Source organism: Nuphar pumila, chromosome 15 (genome assembly GCF_984573655.1).
Source record: "Nuphar pumila chromosome 15, dmNupPumi1.hap1.1, whole genome shotgun sequence".
In the NCBI taxonomy this organism is placed as follows: Eukaryota; Viridiplantae; Streptophyta; class Magnoliopsida; order Nymphaeales; family Nymphaeaceae; genus Nuphar; species Nuphar pumila.
Window position 1 is genome coordinate 88362361 of NC_143263.1, and position 22510 is coordinate 88384870.

Here is a 22510-nt window from a genome sequence, read left to right on the forward strand (position 1 = left end):
GATTAGGAGTGAAGACATAATGTGTGTCTTATCTCCCCAGAGTTGTAGTGTCAGTCGAAAGTCAGGTGTTCCTGACGAACCTCATCCTTCTCAAGATGATATACTTTGATGTCATTCTCGAAATGGATTGACTTTGTGAGCACTTTGCCAGTTTGGAGTGTCGTGGGCACAGGGTCTTGTTGGAGAGACTTGGTTAGCGCCTAGTCGAGTTTTGTACAGTTCGACCCCTCCAATGATGAGAGGGTGATCTCTTCGTTGAGAGCTTCAAAGTTCGTGCATCGCCAAGGTCAGATGTTCCTTGCCACCATGATAGCATTGAACCATGAGGAATCATTGATTTATGACATAGAGGTTGTTCGAGAGTTTGTAGATGTCTTTCTTAAGGATTTGCCTAGTTTACCACCACCGAGAGACGTAGAGTTCTCAATATATTTTAGTGTTTGGTACAACTGTATCTAAAGTATCATACCTTATGGCGTGTATCGAGCTAGCTGAATTGAAGAGGCAGTTGAAAGAGCTTTTGAAGCAAGGTTTCATCTGGCCGAAAGTTTCATTGTGGAGTGCTAATGTTCTTTTCGTTAAGAAGAATGATGGGACTCTACAATTGTGCATAAACTATAAGATGCTCAATAAAGTGATCATTAATAATAAGTATTTGTTGTTGAAAATTAAGGATTTGTACGATCAACTTAAGACCAGTGTTTTAAAACTCGTCGAGTCAACTCGGCTGACTCGGCCCTCCAGCGAGTCAACCCGACAAGCTTAACTCGGTCTGCGAAAACTTGGTTGCTGACTGTGCCAGACTCGGCCAGATTCGGCTTGACTCGGCCTGACTCGGGAGAGTTCTAGGATGTTTGAAATTTAATTTTTTGGGTATTTCACACACACATTCACTTTTGTATTGAATAATACATATTTCCCATGGACTGACAGGAAAGATCTTTTTGAACAAATAACTGTTATAGTATATAAATCAAACAATAAAGCATTCTAGTCTATAAACCCAATTAACAAAGAATTCTATGCATCTAAAAGCAGGGATTTCTTTCAAGACACATGTAGATTGGAGAGTTAGGACCTAAGGATTCCTTGTCTGAATATCACATATTACTTTACATACATGATGATACAACTTCATAAAAAAAACTCTGCCTCTATAACTAACATTGCCCCATCACCACCCTTTCGTGGACCACTAGAGGTCCAAGGCAACTTCTAGCTTTCCAATTTATGTTCTTGTAAATGATAGTTTATCTTATACAGTGATACTTTTCTCCAGTCTCTAGCATTTGGTGCAGCTTCTGGGCCATTTTACCAACATCATCTGTCTCTGTTTCTGCCCTGTCTAATTGGAATCTTTTTTATTTAAGAGTTGGGCATCATGAATCTAAGGCTTGCAACAATTTTACTTTTCCTAACCTCTAATCTTAGGCATTGAAAATTTTATTCTATCTTCTTTTGAGCTGCTAATAACTGTTTGAATTCTTTCAAGGTGATGCATGGTGCAGAAAATCTGTCCAACTCCATTATGTGTTCTTTGTTTGTCCAAAATAACTCGACCTGCCATTCTTTGTATATTGCATGATCCAAGTAACTGCAATCCATAATCACACAGGATACCAATGCCATTGGGATCATGTAGCTCCCAAGGGCTATGAAGGTGTTGGTGTGTTGAATCACTCTTGTAATGAAAAATACATCTTTCCCATGGACTGACAATTTATATATTGTTTTTCTTTTAAAATCAAAAGTTAACAAAACTCGGTCCAAGTCACCAAGTTGACCCGCCGAGTCACGAGTCGAGTTCCGAGTCACGAATTTTAAAACCTTGCTTAAGACGGCCAAAGTATTCTCGAAGATAGACTTACGAACAAGTTATCACTAGATGAGAATTAAGAAAGAAGACATGCCGAAGACAACATTTTGCACTCGATGTAACACCCCCAAAATCCTGGACTTGTAACTTTTTGAAAAAAAATTGAAAGACTTGTAATCATTCCTTTATCAGAGTTTTAAATAGTAATTCAGTGAAAATGGTGTTTTAAAATAATAATTCAACGGACCTTGGGCGCATTTTCTTTGCATAACGGATACATAACTTCGTATTGAAACCAAATACATTCAAAATGAGGTTTTAAAGTTTATATGAAAAGTAGAATTTCAAAGAACCCTTTTACCAAATTACAAAAGATGTCCTTAGGAGTGAAACGTCAAGGAAAGTGTCTCATATTGATACCATCACGTCATCGTGCCATAGCTTGTCGTACTAACCTAATCATCACCTATACCCATAAGATGAAGCAGTTGGCTGTTACGAGCAAAAGACTCAGCTTCCCCAATCATCAGAGTTAGGGGAAGAGGACTACCATAATTATCCTAGGTGGTAACCCTCCATGTTCAGGATGCATCTATTGTTTTTGCTGCTTTGGGGATTTCTCTCTTGGTCACTGATCGTCCCCTTAAGTGCGGACTCAGTCAGCTATCCGGGTTATCATAAAATACATAGTATAATAAACCTTTGGATCAGTCTAAGTTGTTTCTAGAGTCGTGCCTTGTGCGTACCCACTTGGCCAGTTAATATCGAGATATAATTTAAATCTGATCACACAATTTGTTGAGTTATGCACGTATGAAGGTTATAGCATGCAAACTGGTTTCAATACTTATGAATTTGTGCGTGTGGTTGATGTAGCATGGTATTTTGCTAGTTAAATTGCTTATGCAGTTCTTTGTTTGTAATAGTTAGCCTACTCGTGCCAGTGAAATGCTTGTAATAATTTTAGCATTGTGCTCATGATAGTTTGTTCCATGACTCTGTTGAAATTAAAGTGCTATTTAATTGTCTGTCTAGTGGACATATTAAATTATTCTGCTTAATTATGTTCTATATCGTCCTGTATGTGCACCTACCAATTTTTTGTGAAACTGACCCATATCATGGGCAGGTAATGTATAGGTGATACAACCTGTGATGACACAATGGCGTGATGAGATCAAGATGAAGCTCTTTAGCTCACGTTTCGCTCCTGAGGACATGTTGGTAAATTTGATATAAAGTGTATTTCAAAAATTCTCTTTTAATTAAACCTTAAGTAACTAAAACTGTTTTAGTAAACTTCTTTTTGGTTTCAACAAATATAATGAGTTATAAAAATCTCATGAACAAATTCTCAATCATTGAAATTGTATTTTAAAACCATTTGATTTCAATAGTTGTGCGGAATTCGACAAAGAAAAGTTTACGTTGTAATGCGCTCAAGGTCCATTGACTTCTTGTTTTAAAATTTTAAATTCTATATGAATGTTAGAATTAGATTTTTGTTAAATCTAGATTTTAAATACATATTAGAATGATGATTCATGGAAATTGGAATTGAATCATGTATAAAAATTGGGGTTCTTTTTAAATTGATTTTTACATGCACAGTAGAATTAGGTTTTTGTTAAATTTAAATTTTAAATGCATGTTAGAATGATAATCTATGAAAAATAGAATTTATTCATGTATTGACATTAGAGATTTACCCAAATTTGGATTCTATATGCACGTTAGAATTAGGTATTATATAAATCTAAATTTTTAATGCATATTATAATGGTGTTCTATGTATATTTGAGTTTATTCATGTGTTAGATTTTAGGTTTTTCCTAAATCCGAATTGTATATGCATGTTCAACCCATGTTTTATATAAATTTGAAGTTATTCATGTGTTAAATTTATATTTTTATGTAAATCTGAATTTATTTATGTGTTAGATTTATGTTTTTTTTTGTAAATTTGAATTTAATCATATATTAGAAATATATTTCTATACAAATCTGAATTTATACATGCATTAGAAATGTGTTTATATGCAAATCTGAATTTATACATACATTAGAAATATATTTCTATACAAATCTAAATTTATACATGCATTAAAAATGTGTTTTTATGTAAAACTGAATTTATACGTGAGTTAAAACCATGTTATTATGCAAATTTGAAATCATATGAGCATTGAAATGTTCCATAAAAATCTAAAATTATCTGTGTATGAATTTATAATTCACGCAAATATGAAATTAACATGGTATTTAATTTTTGATTTGATGTGGATATAACCCCAAAAATTTTAGATTTGAGAGTGTGATTGTATGCACATAAATTTTAGATTTGATAATATACATGTTTGCACATAAATTTTATATTTGAGAGTGTGCTCATATGCATAGACATTTCAGATGTTGTGGAATCCATGTGTATAATTAAATTTCATATTTGGTAGTGTGCTCATATGTACAAAAATTTAAGATGTTATAGAATGCACGTATATGATTAAATTTTAGATTTGATAATGTGCTCATATGTACAAAATGTTCAGATATTATAGAATGTATGTGCATGATTAAATTTCAGATTTGATAGTGTGCTCATATGCACAAAAATTCCAGATGTTATGGAATGCATGGAATGCATGTGTATGATTAAATTTTAGAACTGATAGTGTAATCATATGCACAAAATTTTCAAAATGTAAATGGTAATTAGATACACAAAAATTGCAGACCTGAAATAGTGCTTAAATACAAAAAAATAGATTTAAAATAGTTCTAACATGCATTAAAATTTCATATTTGATGTGTGTGGATTATACTATGTTAAGGTGCACAGAAAATCAGATTTGATGGATGTGATTGTGCTTGATGTTTCAAGTAGTTTTCTAATTGTTTTCTTTTTGTCTTTTTTTCTTTTTTTCTGCAGGTCATAAGCTGATCAGTTGGTCTGCACCAGCCAACACAGACCTGGTCTAGGACAGACCAGTCTGTTTGGTTTGGGTTCAGACTTGGGTTGAATCGAGTCACTCAGATCGATCGGTCTGACCTAGCTAGGCGCAGACTGTGCCTGAACTGAGTGAGTCGGTTTAGGGCGGTATGGCCAATCAGTACATGGCCAGGTTTGAACCATGCCCTAGTTCAGATCTAACATGTCTTAGCTTGACACAGACCTGGTCTGAACCGTGGGTACAGTTCAAGCCGGTCTGGCTGGCAAGAGCTAAGCTTCTTGCTATATATATATATATTCAAAACTGTTTTCAAGTATGGCTTTGCAACCATATTTTTCTTTTGATTTATTTTTAAAGTTTTATCACTACATACCATATTTAGGTTTTAAGGGTTAAATGATATCATAAATTTTGAAAGAAATGTCAAGACATTATAGAATTTGAATAAGCCGAGTTCTATTTATGGTTGTGTTTTGAAAGTGAATAGTTATTTTATAAATCACATAAACATTAACTCTCTAACTATAAGTGAGTTTTGAAAATACTAACTTATGTATGAATCACATTCTTAACCATGATTGAGTTTCGAAAATCACATCTCTTTCCATGAATGAATCTCGAAAATCACACAATCTTATGTATAAATCACATTCTAACCATGAATGAGTTAAGGAATCATCTTTCTTTCCATAACTAAATCTCAAAAATGCAAGTCTATGTATGTATGGCTAACTCCCAAGACGCATGCGCAAATGGTCTGTCCAGTCTATGTCTGGCTAAATCCATCTGAACCTACTGTGAAGTCTCATTTATTACGTGATTTAGGGTGGATTATTAAAAAATTTGCAACAAGGACCAAATCATGTCTTGTTATATATCGGTCAACCTTAGCTTTAGTGGTTCCATAGTTGGGTATAGTGGCCGGAAAACAATAGGAGCTGCTCATGGTTTGGCTCATGCTCAGCAAGCCAAATACAAATAACAGGTGTTCAGCTTGGCTTATAATTGAATAACTTGTCATCAGTGTCAAAAACTCTCTGATGAATCAAACAGAGCCCTCAATCCATAGAGGGGCATATGCTGAAGCACTTCATTTTTTGGCATCATCATCATTGTGATGGTGAAGCCTAGACACGCTTACAAGGGCTACTACCTTCCTGTGTGATTGCAGGGAAGTAATCAACTCCTACTCCACCGCAATGGTCAAGCTGGCCACGCACATCGCCAGCAAGATTTCGTTAAGCTTGGGATTAGATGGAAATCTATTTGAAGACAGAGGACACTGTAGGCACTACCGGCGTGTGCATACACACAGACTCTGGCTTCCTCACTGTACTTCAAGAAGATGACACTGTGGGTGGCCTTGAAGTGATGAAGAACAACGCCGAATTCATGGTAGTCGATCCAGTACCTGGTGCACTTTTAGTCAACCTTGGAGACATAGCTAAGGTGAAGGTCTTTCTCTTTCAAGCTGAGTTTCTAGATTTCGGTTTTCCCCATATGAAAGCACTTTAGAAAATTAAGACGGTCCTCTTTGAGATGGAAGACGTGAACATGAAGTCTCATTCAGCGACTTTAAAAGGTTTTTATGAAACAGCAATCACCTTCTTAGCGGATTGACTCGTTCCAGCCAGGTACCAATATATAGCTATACAAGGCAACACACTGGTGGGCGTGTGTGTTTGTGTGTGCAGACATGGAGCAAAGGCAGGTTCTGCAATGTGAAGCACCTAAGGGAATTGCAAGGAAGCATCAACTCGAGTATCCATCGCTCTGTTCTTGCTTGGTTCCAAGACAGGGAATCGTAGCGCAGACTGGGTTGGTGGATTCAGCCCATCCTCAGCTTTACAAGCCTTTCACCAATGAAGAATACCGAAAGCTCCCGCTTTCCACCAGATCAAGAGATGATGTCCTAGCCATGTACTCTACATAAAAGTCGGTCCCTTGATTGTCAATAGATGTTGACAATGGAGTTCAATAAGAAGGATTCATCCACATGCAGTATGCAAAGTAAAAATAATTAATGGAATATGCACCAACAAAATGGGGAAAATTGAATCACTCGGGTACTTTCAGTAAAACAACAACGCTAATTATTATAATGTACATAAGTGTGCGTATTTACATGAAGCAGAAAGAGAAAAGAAAAAGAAACGAGCCTGTTGAAACAGACTGGTTTTTTAACACAAACAATTTAGCAGTGTGACCATGTAGGGGACTGAATAGGATAGTTCAATGATCAGTCCCACCAACACCAACAATCTCACAGATGGATCATGCTCAACATGGAGGAAGTTGGCGGTGGGTGGTCTCCACAGATGCCACCCATTTCAGCATCGCCCATCTATTAGATGAAGGTGGTGGGGAATAATTATATCATGTTTCAGCGTAGTATGATAGAGGAATGATCCCGTCAAAGCCTCGAATTATCATACATTTGCTAGTTCTCTATGAATTATGTACCGGAATACAGAATTGTATGGCAAAATTTGAACACTTTTAGGAGGCCTGCCATCGAGACATTTTTGCATTGCTTTCTGTTTTTCTTGGGTTAGACAGCCTTCTATCACATGCAAGAGTCCTGATAAACTTAAAGAAGCATCCCTGGCATAGTTATCAAGAATCTTTGGAAGAACGATCCTAGTGTCCCTCCGCATACTTATGCTTGCCTGGATGAAATCTTCTTTTGCGACCTCGAGCTCTTTAAATATCCACTTGGCCGTGTAGACACGCATCTGCATTCCATTAGCCAGAATTTGATGTCACTTCCAATTTTAAGTGCTAGAAAAGAATTAACAAAAAGAAGGCATTTAGGTTCACAATGACAGAGATAATCTCAAGGTATTAATCAAGGTCAGTGCATATTAAGATCATACCGCAGGATCAGAATATCCCCCCACACAAAGCGCAAAATGCAGAAGTGGCTCAGGATGCTCAATGGCGTATGCATGTCTGTCATTATCTACCCTAGTTTTCGTTCCAGGTGACAGTAGTGTCCTCAGCCACTGCAAATTTAAAAGAAGCATCAGAAAGAAGAATAACTCAACTTTTTGGATAAATGAGTAACAATTAAATTAGAACATAAAGCTTTAATTGCAAATTTGAAGAATTAACATTAGCAAGTCCTGAAGATAATATTATGCTACATATTATAGTATAAAATTCTCAACCTAAAGCAATAAACATGAATATTATCCCAAGTGCAAACTCTTGAACATCAATTCTAAATCACTATAATTAAAAGCATCAAATACTAAACTAAGTTGAAATTGAAATGTAATGTAATTGATGGCAAATTTTAAAAGAAAGACGCATGTGAAGTGTCCATGAGGTGTTCGGGTGTGTCCAAGTGCCCTGACGTATTGACACGGGATACACATTCTAAGCATAGTCACAAATATCACCCAGATTTTGAAAATCTCACGATATTATGGTGAAATATTCACAAAGCATAATATTCCGGATAGTATCCTAAGATTTTCAAAATCTCGCTTATTTTTAATATCTCGTGATATTATCGCGATTATATCACAATGATATCGTGAGTTAAACCGAACTAAAATATTGAAAAAGCGAACCTGTTATTGATTGCCTCTCCTACATTTTTTTGAAAAAGAGATAAGCTTTCAATGCTTGTCCATTTTACCTCTCATCATTTCTGGAAAAAAGAGACTTTTAATGCCCACACATTCAAAATAAGGGAGGCATTTAATGCCCACCCAGCGTGAGATGGGCAGACCTCTTTTGATACAAAATTGTTAGAACCTCCAAGAAATTGGACGGCCAACCCTTGAGGTCTGGACCTAACATGAACCAAGGTGGTTCAGGGAAGAGAGAGAGAGAGAGAGAATCATCCAGAATAAAGGACGGCTAGAGAGAGAGAGCTTGAGAAACTTCAATATATTTTCAATACATCAAAGGGGAATTCCAGAGATAGGAGGCCTAAGATAGAGTGTCTACTTAATCATATAATTTACAAGCCATAAAGAATCCTACTATGAAACAAAAATTATACTAGAGAAAAGATTCTGGAGTCCTGCCTCTAATACATCAAAGGGGAATTCCAGAGATAGGAGGCCTAAGATAGAGTGTCTACTTAATCATATAATTTACAAGCCATAAAGAATCCTACTATGAAACAAAAATTATACTAGAGAAAAGATTCTGGAGTCCTGCCTCTATCAGGACACCTGCTCTAACTAAAAGTCCTAATTAATTATGAAATGGAACTTAATTAGAATCTTTCTAATTAATCTTGAGAGACATCTAGAGAAAGGGAGACGTCCCACCTTGTTTCTCCAATTAGATACCTCCCATGTGGGTCCCGTCAGGTGGCTCTCCTTAGTTCTAGTGCAAACATGTATTAGGCTTCCCTTCCTTCTGGTGTGGACCTATGTAGTCAAAAGCCCCGACTAGGCACCGACTAGTCTGCCTAATCGGTCTAGGTGTAAGTAAAACACCTAGGCTTTGCAATTCCTAGGTGGGTACCTTAAAAGGTACCAAATTTGCCGACTAGGCACCGACTAAGGTGCCTAGTCAACGATTAAGCTGCCTCTGCCTAGGCATGAGGGAAGTTTAGCCACTTAGTATTCTTATATATATATATATATATTGTTAGTTTTTTTATATATATAATTATATATAAGTGTGGGTGTTTTTGTGATTTGTTCTATGAAATCATGAAAACATGCTTAGTTATTATATTTATATGTGTGTGCTACTTTGCTTTTGGGATTTTTTATGTTAAATATTGAAAGCATGCATAGTTAATTTTAATTGATTATGTTTTTTATATATGTGTTACTTTTTTTCTGATGATTTTTCTATAAAATCCTGAAAGCATGTTTAATATTATGAATTATGTAATATGTTATTTATATATGTATGTGTTATTGTGCTTATGTGAAAGGTTGAAAGCATATTTTGTTGATTATACTGAATATGTTATGAATAATTGAATATATATATATATATATATATATATATATATATGTGTGTGTGTGTGTGTGTGTGTGTGTGTGTGTGTAATTATATATGTATATTTTGGTTATGTATATTAATATATTTTGTGAAAGCATGTGTAATTTTTTACTTGTGTAATGAAAACATCTTATTAGTAAAAAAATTTAAACATATTTTTATGTATATTTTGTGTACTTTTTTTATATTTTAATTGGGGTACCCACTAGTCCCGCCTAGTCGTCCACTAGTCTTTTTAAGGGTCTACCGACTAGGCATTGTCTAGCACTACATAGGTATGGACACATGTCTCTTGACTTTTTCACATGTTAAGAGGACACAACAGCTGCCACATCACCCTCCTGGGCCCCACCTTGGCCTGTGAAGCCATCTTTCCCTATTGAGGTGGCATATGGATCCTGGAGCTCAGATCCAGGTGAGTTTATAGGATCTAGGACCGTAACAAAAACAGAGGAAGGCCCTCCTTTTATAAAGTGACTGTGAGGCTTCTCTCACCCATTCTCTTCGATATGGGACTAATCCCATACATGAATGAGCAATAGTAATATAATACTCACTCAAAACTGTATGCACTCTCTCCAATTCAAAATAAAAAATTTTCTCTTTCAATATATATATATATATATATATATATATATATAATTTGCTGAGATTTTCCCGATTTTTTTTCTAAGAAAAACACTTTTTTTGAAAATATCCCGAGATATTCCCTCCCCAAGAATATCCGGAGAACGAGATTTGTGACTATGATTCGAAGTAAGGTATCCTTGGGATGTAGCTTTCAAGGTTAACACTGCAGTATTATGCCCTTGTTGTTTTCTATCTATCTAAAGTAGAAAAAAAATTTATTCATGCATGTCCACTTCTAAACACAAGTGGAAGAGACTACATTCAATCATAGCCTTGGATGTTATGATAAAGCTACCACTGAAATAAAGAAATGTTTTTTATAGGTAATTGCATCTTGCAGTGAAACGCTGAAGATTTAGGGGTACAAGTATCACAAAAACATAAACTATAAGTACGAATATAAAGCTTACAGGAGCTGATCGTTGGCGATGGCATCCCAAAATGGAGCTTTGTATCAGACATGCATTTATGCTTTGACCTCCCACATTATACGCTGCCTGAAACAAGCATGTTAAAGAAGAGAGAAACAATAGCCAACAGATGCATTCTACAAGAAAGTGGCACACATAGTTACCTTTATAGTCAAAGATTCTCGTTTCAAATGATTTTGAGGAATTCCATATGCTAAATATGCCTGTATATTACAATGAAGTATGATCAAGATCTTTCTTTTGAACAAAAAGATTCAAGTGTTGTGATATGAATACTCAGGACATGATCAATTACCGTAGACATCTAAAGAAGAATAACAGAACTAGGACACTAGACAACATACATGCATCACCAAGGCATTGTGTATATTTATCCAAAATGCAAGCTTCTCCTCATGCTTCATCTTTCTTGGGTCTACCTTCTCAAGACGCCGCACAAGTGATCTGAAAATAAGAGGGGGGAAGGGTATTATTCATTACTAACTAGAAATGCATAAAATGTAGTTATTGCATAAAGACAACAGCATTTGAATACATGCAAAAATTTCATGGATCAATAATGGTTCATAAACTATGTTCTGAAAATTTATAAATGTTAAAAATTATCTAAATTTGAACTAAACCATATAACGATGATATGCTCCATACTATTTGATAAGGATGATATATGCTTCCGAAAATCTAGGTTATCCTCTGAAGAACTTCTGAAACTTTAAGATAGTTCGATCAAAGTGGACGCGTTGGGATGCAAAAACATCATTTAGTGGGTCTTCCCAAGACCTCACAATGCAAACCAAAACTTCAAACATAGATACATATCATAGACAGTGGGACTGTCCCACGTGACAAACAACCTATTTTCAGACAAGTATCTCATGCTTGCTTTCAGCAGAAAAACAAGGAAATATATTGCAGCAAAAAAAAAACAATTGTAACATAAAAAACTAAGTCAATGAATTGCTAAGCTTCAAATGGGGAAAGGCCACCTCTACCTAAATTTTTGTAGTATTTGTGCTGCATAACTTAACCTGTCACCATCTACACGTATCCATGGCACTTCTACCATTGCACTATATGGTCCATGGCTTTCTTGTAACCCATAGAGCTGATAAGGATTAGTGATAGTTTCATTGTTGCACCTAGGACTCCAACTATCAGCGTTACCCCGTGGTGAGAATGTGCTTGCAGAGGACAATGATGAAGTTGGCGAAAATGACAATGGATTCTTTAGAGGAGGCTCAGCAAGTTTGCAATAGATTGCAGCCATGCATCTAACTACATCTTCAGATATTCTGTTAGGAGTCTCAGGAACATGATCAGCAACGGATGTCCCAAGATGATCTGCCAGACTAGTAAGGCGTGAAGAACGATTCTGCATGTCCTGCAAACAAAAGTCCCAGCATGAAAAGCTCAATATTATGTTACTAAGAAACATATACTGCAAATTTTTGTAGCACATTCATGAGCTTAACTAAGGTTTTAGAGCATCATATAGATTAAATAACTACTACAAACTTTCTAGCATGTGCATGATGAACATCACAAGCAACACTTTGCTTTTGAGTAAAAAACAGAGCAATCTGACATCATATTGGATGGAGCAAAAGTGAAATATAATGTTGTTAACCTCAGCTGGTTCTCAAGACAAGACTTAAAGAGACGAACTACAGGCTGGGCATAACAAAATTCCTCCCTAATGTATTAAAGACAATTTCTTATCTTGCAGAAGAACCAGAGCACATTCCAAGTAGATAGAAGAGCAAGAGAAACAGCGAGACCAGGACTAATGATGCTGAATCTGGAAAACACATGAAAGAACTGAATAGTAGAAAAAAAGGAAAAAAATAGTCAATATATTTGAAACTTCAATTCATTTTGCTGCCTGAGAATCATTTCAGGTGGGACAGCTTCCATACAGAACAGAGCTTTGTCCACATTTATTTCAGCATTTAATAAGATTATATGATAACACAATCTTACTGTTTGCATATACAACCATTTCATCTGAACAGGAACCTTCATAATTATAAATTTCAGAGCAGAAAAAAAAATAGTAACTTAGTGTATGTAATTCCATTTCCACTTATCTACGAAGAAGAGAAAAACCTGAAAACTCACCTTCATTAATGATCCAGGCACAAAATAACAGCCGTCCAAGCTTCTATGGTTTTCTCTTGATGGTGAATTCCATTTATCAGAACCAGAAACAGAACGTGGAAAAGAAGCTTTACTCTGCTGCATACTGCAATCTCTCTTCCTTGAAGGACTTTCAAGACTATGACAATTATTCATTGAATAATTATGAAAACCTTGAGAAACAGATGCTGCACCCAACTGAACCTCAAAATTTTCCTGTTGTGGCACAACATCACCATCTTGATGTGAGAATCTTGCCTGACATGTCAAAGGTAAAGTAGAGCCTTTGTCCATGTCTGGTAAGGAAAGATTATCTGAACAGCGATCAAAGGCCATTCGATATAATGAAAGCAGATAGCGTTCCAAATGAAGAACTTCAACCTCAAGCACTGCAATATCCTTGATCAGTTCAGCAGCTACCTGCATTGTATTATGCCAAAGATAGGACCTTCAAATTCTGATGAAGAATTTGGACAGAATAGTCATTGTACAGTGAATATTGACAAAGAAAAGACCATCAAAATGAATTACAAACTTCATGAAAGGAATACTAGTCCAGTAAGGCTTTATGGAAATGTCAATTTAGCATAATAACAATGAAGATGAACTGATGTTCAATGCTTGTATCTACGAATTTTCCTTTGTCCTTGTCTTATCAGATAAACATTTCCATTATATTAACAAATGCATTCTAAAAGGATTTTTTTTTCTTATCTACCAAGACACATAAACTACTAATACTTTAAAATATATGACAGGTTAGTAGATCTGATCAGGTTGAGATATGGATGCTGTTAGATTTAGGTTTTCAGAGGTTCCTGCAGAGAAAAAGAAGAAAGAAAGGTTTGGGCTGAACTCACGATTTCCAATATAAGAAAATCGTGCCTCGTTGTGAATATTTACATTCACTTTACACTAAAATACATCTTTACTAAAACACCCTTATTAACACAAAATACAAGAAGACTAATAAAGAGTATTTTAGGAACACAATATATAATAAAATACAATAGGGAACTAGGAGACATGAATTGTAACGACCCCAATTCATTCCCGTTAAAAAGTGATTTTTTTTAAACAAATGCGAAAACTAAAACCCAAGGATTTGGGGCCTCACATACTTAACAACATTCCAAACCACAAGAGATCTCTACGTTGAACCAACCAATAAAAAATAACTAATTTTATTAATCAAATATCAAAGTTTAAGAACATAATTAAATTAAAATATAAAATCTTAGAGCCACACTGTCCAAGAATAACAAAAGTCACACGATCTCGTAAACTCCCTGATGCAACCATCCTCATCACTGAGCTCCAGGTCCTGTGAAAAACATACGAAATACTATGTAAGAATCAAAGATTCTTTGTACGAATTCCTCTAAAAATCCAAATAGGCAAGAAAAAGCATAAATCAGATTCATGCAAGTTTTCAGATAAACATAACTATAACATTTTCATAATTCAATTACCATTTAAGGATTTAAAAGCAATTATCATGCAATAACAATATCTCATATGAAACAGAACAAGTAAGAATGCATGAACTAATGCAGAACAGTAAACATGCATGATTTAATGCACATGCGCGAACAATTTATTAAGTTATTATCAGAATTCTCCTTTGCATGCATGTCTCTATTAAATGCACACAAGTTTAGTTTCATTTTTCATTAAACACGCGGATACTCAAAACGGGCACCACAATTCCCGAAGTCCAACATAGGTTCTCAGTTGTAGCTTAATACACAATTTGTATTTTATTACTGGGTTTCACACTTGTTTCTCGACTGATATCAGGAATCAACACCATCCATCAGAACATTAGTGTTGAGAATAGGTGGTTTTAAGTTAAGTCTTTTTATATTAGAGGCTATTTGAAATTTTGTTTTCATAATAGGCTTAGATGTAATTATTCCTTTTAGCCTCTCTCTATTTAATATAGAGAGAAGCCCTAACAAAGTAAGTCAATGTATTTTATTCTGTGCAGCCGTCTCTCCCTCTCTCTCTCTCTCTCTTCTCTCTCTCTCTCTACCTAGGGTTCGGTGCTTCTTTCTACATGGTATCAGAGTCATCGATCGTGGGAACGTGATCGATCATGATCAAACTATCGTGGGAGCGTGAACGAAAAGCTTTTGCTAATACGATCAGCTGGTTAGTTTTCTGTGTAAGATCTGATGACAGATCTGGAGATCTGTCATCAGATCTAAGGAAGCAGGATGCGTGCTGCTGGGTCTGGTAGCTCCTCAACTTTTTTTTCGTGATTCCCTGTTGCCGAGTTTTATCCCTGCCCTGATTTCCTGCTATGATGTCGTGATTCCCTGTTGTGATTCCTTGCCGTGATTCCCTGCGATTCCTTGCCGTGATTCCCTATCGTGATTCTTGCCGAGTTTTATCTCTGACGTGATGTCGTAATTTCCTGCATTGTTTTGTTGCCAAGTTTTTTTTATTGTCGTGATATCCTAATGTTTTGGGCCACTCTCCTTGTCGTGGGTTTTGGTATCTTCTGTTTTCGTGACTTCCTGTTATTTGGGATAAACAGAAATTACATTGGTTGTGTTGTTGCTCGTGATTGAGATATGACTGACTGTTGGTGTTGCATTAGCTGGTTTGCTGGGAGTTGTGAGAGCACAGGGCAAGCCACTAAGTGACTTCGTGAAGCAAAAGATTGTTGTTGTGGGAGCAGCCTCTGTTATGATTCAGTTTCTGCGTATGCATAGTTATGCTGTTATGATTCAGTTTCTGCGTATGCAGATTTATGTTGGTCGTGATTCCTTGTTGTGCTGAAAAAAAATAATTAAAAAAAAAACTAGTATTCATGTGTGTGGGTTGTTGTCCACTACTGTCGTGGAAACTGCAGGCTTGATTCCCTGCTGTGCTGGGAAAATATTCTTCTTGCCTGTGTTCCCTACTGTCGTTTTTTTTGTGTGAACAGCTGTTGGTTGTCGTATCGGTTGATGTGTGAGTGTAACACACACTATTTCCTGTGTTGATTGAAGTCTGTCCAGATTTTTATCTTTGCTGAAACAGAAATATATCTTCAGTATGGCTGAAAATTCGAAATGTGATTCCAAATTGGAACATATTGGAGAATATAAAGCATTTGCCAATCCTTTTTCGTACGGCTCTTATGTAAGGTTGAATGAAACCAATTATGCCAGGTGGTCCAGAACGTTTATGATGTCGGTATCTGGACATCGTCGAAAACATATTTTGTTGGAAGATGAACCCACTGAAAAATTGGGAAAATATGTTACTTGGGATGAAGATAATGACATAGTTATGTCATGGATCATGAATAGTGTTGAACCTCATATTGCAGATGGATTGATCTACTATAATACAGCCAAACTGATGTGGGACAATCTTCGTGATACATACTCACAAGAAACGAATGTGAATCGTATCCTGCAAGTCGAACAAGAGATATATAATTTGCAGCAGGGAAATCAGACCTTAGCCCAGTACTATGCCTCTGTCAAAGCTGCGTTTGAAAGACTTAATGCTCACAGGCCTCTTTGTTGCTCGAAGCAGAAGGATCATCAAGAACAAACCATGGTTGCTCGCTTTCTTACAGGTCTCTCTTCAGAATTTTCTGTTGCAAAAGTTCAAATGTTGACTGGATCAGATGTTCCTACTCTTGTTGATGCATATAATCGTCTGAGTAGACTTGCGATCTCTCTTCCACAATCTCAGCCTGTGACTCAGTCATCTGCTCTTGTTGTCTCATCTGGTTATGGGCGTGAAAATATTCAGAATATCAAAGGACGAGGTCGTGGACGTGGTATGGGAGGCAGATGAAAACTTCAATGTACATTCTGTAGAAAATCTGGACATTTAGAAGATCGTTGCTGGGATAAGCATGGTCGGCCAACCTCTTCTTCATCAAAGTCATATGCTCCTAAAGCAAATGTTACTACTATCGAGGCAACAAGTGTACAAGATAATATCTCTGCAAGTGACAGTAGTATCACCCTCAGTCGTGCTGAATATGATGAGTTGATAGCTCTTCGTCCTTTGAGTTCCACCCCTCTTGTAGCTGGTGTTGCCTATTCAACTGGAAATCATCTTCATCCGACTGACAATAAGTGGATTATTGACTCTGGTGCATCCAGATATTTGTGTGGAAATTCACTTGTTTTTTCAGATATAAAGGATATTAATGCTCATCGAGGAGTCTCATTAGCCGATGGGAGTTCCTCCCCGGTTGTTGGTTAGGGAAATATTTCTATATCCTCCTCATTACAGTTGAAAAATGTTCTTTATGCTCCAAACTTTCCTCAAAGTTTACTCTCTGTTAGTTGCCTTATAAGAGAACAAAATTGTAGAGTAATATTTGATCCGATGGGTTGTCATTTTCAGGATTTGCTGACGGGGAAGAAGATTGGTGGAGGCTATGAAGAAAATGCAGTTTACTACCTACATCATCCAATGTGTAATGTTCATGCTGCAGTGGAACACTCTTTCAGTCCTGTTCAGTGGCATCGTCGTCTTGGTCATCCTTCATTGTCAAAGCTTCGTTCGGTCTTTCCTCAAATTCCTTCCACCACATCATTTCAGTGTGAAGCATGTCAGTTGAGAAAGCATCATCGAAGTTCGTTCCCTTTGAGTCAGAGTCAGTCTAGTAATAAAGTCTTTGAACTTTTTCATGCAGATGTATGGGGTCCTAGTAAGATTCCTACTAGGACTCAGTGTCGTTACTATCTTGTTATTGTTGATGATTTCTCTAAGTTGTCATGAGTGTTTTTAATAAAGAAACGATCTGAAGTTCCAAGTATTATCAAATCCTTAATTCTTGAAATAAAAACTCAATTTGAATCTATTGTCAAGATTGTTCGCACTGATAATGCTCTCGAGTTTAAATCAAAAGGTCTGTTACAATTTTACCAAGATAATGGCATCCAACCCCAAACTTCATGTGCCTATTCATCTCAACAAAATGGGGTGGCTGAGCGAAAACATCAGCACCTGCTTGATGTTGCCAGGACCATTATGATTCAATCCAATGTTCCTGCGTTATACTGGGGTGATGCGATTACCACTGCTTGTTATCTGATCAACCGCATGCCTTCGTCTTCTGTGGGTGATCAAATTCCATTACATATCCGAAAAACTAATGCCCCACTCTTTTTTTTCTCACCAAAAATATTTGGATGTGTTTGTTTTGTACACAAACTTGGCCCTGACCGTGATAAATTAGTTGCTCAAGCTACAAAATGCATATTTATAGGTTATCCCAAAAATCAAAAGGGATGTCGATGTTATGATCCTATTTCTCGCCGAGAGTATGTCAGTGCGGATGTATCTTTCTTGGAATCCACTCCATATTACTCCAGTACCGGTTCCCCACTGCAGATTGATCCAGCTGAGTCTTTTCCATTACCTATACCTCCTTTTCCTTTGGAATATGTGCCCTCATTACCGAACCAAACTTCATCCTCTTCCAGATTTAATAATCCTCCATTGGTATATGTGCGTAGAGCTCCACCTCCGCAAGAGCCTTCATCTTCTTCTTCTCCTGAGGTAAGTTCTACTAACAATAGTGATCTTCATGATGATGATAACAGGCCTATTGCTCTACGAAAGGGGACACGACAATATACCTTATATCCCATATCTCATTTTATCTCCAATGCCAGAATTGGAAATCAGATGAAGTCTTTTATTTCAGCCTTATCTGCTGAAACTATTCCTCTTAACTATCAATAGGCAGAGCTTGATAATCGCTGGAAGCTGGCTATGCAAGAAGAAATGGATGCTTTAGTATCTCAGCATACATGGGATCTAGTTGATTCCCCAGCAGATGCTGACATTGTTGGATGTAAATGGGTATATACAATAAAGTACAAATCTGATGGTTCTATTGAAAGGTACAAGGCCAGATTAGTAGCGAAAGGGTATACTCAGACATATGGTATTGATTTCTTTGAAACTTTTTCTCCTGTTGCACGGATGGGTACCATTCGTCTTGTTCTCTCAGTAGCTGTTCAGCATGGTTGGAGCTTGTGCCAGTTAGATGTGAAAAATGTCTTTCTATATGGGGATCTATCTGAGACCGTTAACATGCACCAACCACCTGGTTTCGAGGTTGAGGGGGAGTGTCAGAAGGTGTGTAGATTGAGAAAGGCGATTTATGGCTTGAAACAGAGTCCTCGCGCATGGTTTCAAAAGTTGTTTGAAGTGATGTCATGCTTTGGCTTTAATAGGTCAGCAGCAGATCATACACTATTTATAAAGAAAACTAGCGCTGGCATAGTTGTTATGGTGGTATATGTGGATGAAATCATTCTTACAAGAGATGATGCGAAAGCTATTGAAGCCACAAAGGCTCATCTTCAAAAACACTTTGTTACAAAAGACCTTGGTTCACTTAGGTATTTTCTGGGTATAGAAGTTGCCAGGAGCCGTGAAGGGATGGTTTTGTCTCAACGGAAGTATGTTCTTGACTTGTTAAAGGAAACGGGAATGTTGGGAGCTAAACCAGCAAATATTTTCATGGACCAAAAGGTTCAGTTGGTTGAAGAAGGGTCAAAACCGGTTGATAGTAAGAGCTATCGCTCCCTAGTAGGGAAGCTACTGTATGTAACTGTGACCAGGCCAAATATTGCTTTAGCAGTAAGCAAAGTTAGCCAGTTTATGGACAAACCAACTGAGGTACACTGGAATGCAGCTATTATGATTCTCAGATATCTAAAATCTTCTCCTGGAAAGGGGTTATTGTTCAGGAAAAGTGGAACTCTGGAGATAGTGGCCTATTATGATGCTGACTATGCAGGATCTGTAGTGGACAGAAAATCTACCACAGGATTCTGTGTGTTTCTGGGAGACAACTTGATTTCTTGGAGAAGTAAGAAACAAAATGTGGTTTCTAGGTCAAGTGCAGAATCAGAATATCGGGCTATGGCCCAAACAATTGTTGAATTGATGTGGGTTCATACTATTCTTAATGATCTTCAGGTGAAGTTTTCCTCTCCCATGATCATGATGTGCGATAACAAAGCGGCAGCATATATAGCGAACAATCCAGTATTTCATGAGAGAACAAAGCACATTGAGGTTGATTGCCACTATGTAAGAGATATGGTTCAAGCTGGTCATATCACTACCAAATATCTAAAGTCTCTGAAGACCAAGTTGCAGATATGTTTACAAAACCTCTTGCTAGACCAAATTTCTCAAAATGTTGTGACAAGCTAAGCATTGTTGATATCTATGCTCCAGCTTGAGGGGGAGTGTTGAGAATAAGTGGTTTTAAGTTAAGTCTTTTTATATTGGAGGCTATTTGAAATTTTGTTTTCATAATGGGCTTAGATGTAATTATTCCTTTTAGCCTCTCTCTATTTAATATAGAGAGAAACCCTAATAAAGTAAGTCAATGTGTTTTATTCTGTGCAGCAGTCTCTCTCTCTCTCTCTCTCTCTCTCTCTCTCTCTCTCTCTCTCTCTCTTCTCTCTTCTCTCTTCTCTCTTCTCTCTCTCTCCCTCTCTCTCTACCTAGGGTTCGGTGCTTCTTTCTACAATTAGAAATCAACATCTAATGTCGGGACACCAAGGCAATCATCATTCACTGATGCCACTTTCTTGATATACCAATAACAACAGTTGTATCTATAACACCACTCCCGGGCATAGTTGAAAACTCCCTAAAACCGTAGCCAGGAGGTGAACCACCATATCGGGTTTAAGAGCACAATCACACACGCAGTTTTAGTATCTTTACGGTTTTCCCATAACCGCCATCCAAGATTCTCATACTGTGGAAGGGACATCCAAGAAGAAAAAACATTAATTACATTGTTTATCGCTTTTATCTTTTTAGCAAAAGTCAAATTCTTTACCAAAAAAATAGTTTTGCAAATCAACATGCAAAACACATCATGGAAACTGGCCTGCCACAAATTTAACAGTGCAATTAATTTAGAAAGCCAATAATTTCAAAAGTGCATTTTGCAATGCATAACACTAATATTGGAGCCATATATGTTCCTTGCCCACATGGCCTACAGTGGTTCGCATCCGACCATCGATGCATCTTAAGCAAAATTCTCACAGAACATGCACACACACAACTATTGAAACATGTCCACAATACGCATTCATTCACACACCATCAAGAATGTACATATAAAACAAATTGCATATGCATATGAACACTTACTTGCAACATGCATTTTGCTTTCATGATTCATCTCATGCATAACATCTAAACATGCACATGATCATGTTAATGCAACATCAAAATAACTTCAGAATTTTGTGTTCATGGTATGCATATCTATACCAACATAATATTCATTTGCATGAGTATACATAACCAATAAACACTTCTGCCAATTCGGGCATGCTCGAAATAAATAAATATGCAGTCATGCTATTGGCAGCATGTTTCTCATAAATAAATATGCAGTCAATGGCAGTGGATAGTGGACAATGCTACACCTAAATGTGCAGCATTGGTCTGCCCTATAATAGCCCAACGAAAACCGGATAAATCACATGTTTAATGCACATATATGCAGAAGAATAACATGCTGAAAATATACTCTGCTGATGCATGATAACGCAAAAAAATAGCATGCCAAAAATTACATGGTTGTTGCATGTTTATGCCAACACTCGAAAGGAAAACAGTATGCCGAGAAAAAGCAACATAAGGCTGGTGCACGGCCATACCAATAGTCAAAAGCGAAATCAACATGCTAGACAGTCGGCTAAACACACATTGATACACACCTGAACCAGATCTGTCCACCTAGTCCGAATAGGCAGATTGGTTCAGATCTGAATATGCATACAGCAGATCTGAACCAAAACTGCGGATGTATCATAGCGCAGATCAGTCCAAAGAAAAAAAATAAAGTGATAGCCTATAAGCTTGTCCAGATCTACATCTGTAAATACTGTAGATCTGGACCAAATTTGCCTATATGCATGGGCAAAACAAATCTGATCCATATTGAACTTCCAAAAAGCATACTAAACAGTAAATATTCATTGATTAAGGATCGCTTGCACATATACAACCGTGAACCTATGAAACATAACATGCATATATATTTTTTTCGATACATGATTATGCATATATGCAGTTTCGAGGTTTCAAAAATAAAACATCATAGCAGTTCATAAGGCGACATTGAAAACAGTTTGAACCAACCTAATGGCATCAAATCCCATTTTGATATTAAGCAGTATGACAACCTTAAAATAACTTTACTATGAAACATTGATACTGCTGGAAGACTAAAATAAATCTATTATACATCATAACAAAAAATCAGATCTTCTTTTCCTTTAACAGCCAATGATTCCACACATGTACATAATGGCAGATTTACAAGACAGTCATTTCAGCGACTATTGAAAAGAAAAATAAACAGTATGTTAGCGAAAAATAACTCTACGATAGGTCTGGTCAGATTTGCGTACACACAAAAATCTGCAGATCTGGACCAAATCTGTGCACCTATGAAAGTCTGCAAATCTGTCCAAATCTGTCCACACGCACAGTGGGACAGATCTGTCCACACGCACAGTCCACATGTACAGTGGCAGATCAGATTTTCT

The 22510-nt window shown here is 36.7% G+C and overlaps 2 protein-coding genes across 2 annotated transcripts in view; one reads left to right on the forward strand and one right to left on the reverse strand.

The window, feature by feature from the left end:
* The first annotated feature begins 6021 nt into the window (after positions 1-6021).
* Positions 6022-6700, forward strand: LOC149815922 (2-oxoglutarate-dependent dioxygenase DAO-like). The gene is made up of 2 exons (XM_089990650.1): positions 6022-6256; positions 6462-6700. Exons 1-2 carry the CDS (start codon positions 6022-6024, stop codon positions 6698-6700), a joined length of 474 nt encoding a protein of 157 aa, XP_089846776.1.
* Positions 6701-6843: 143 nt separating this feature from the next.
* LOC149815923 (uncharacterized) overlaps positions 6844-22510 on the reverse strand; it is a 40325-nt gene continuing 24658 nt past the window's right edge. Inside the window, exons 5-11 of the mRNA XM_089990651.1 lie at positions 12927-13364; positions 11801-12189; positions 11153-11252; positions 10952-11011; positions 10788-10874; positions 7644-7772; positions 6844-7502 (exon numbers count right to left, since the gene is read on the reverse strand). Of these exons, the coding sequence (XP_089846777.1) occupies positions 7197-7502; positions 7644-7772; positions 10788-10874; positions 10952-11011; positions 11153-11252; positions 11801-12189; positions 12927-13364 (1509 nt within the window). The 3' untranslated portion in view covers positions 6844-7196. The remainder of the gene's footprint in view (positions 7503-7643; positions 7773-10787; positions 10875-10951; positions 11012-11152; positions 11253-11800; positions 12190-12926; positions 13365-22510) is intronic.

Excerpts from the sequence above, each read along its gene's own strand:
- LOC149815922 (XM_089990650.1), top strand. The coding sequence starts at position 6,022 with ATGGAAATCTATTTGAAGACAGAGGACACTGTAGGCACTACCGGCGTG. Across the intron at positions 6,257-6,461 it reads AGCTGAGTTTCTAGATTTCG|ACATGGAGCAAAGGCAGGTT; the intron begins GTTTTCCCCATA and ends TTGTGTGTGCAG.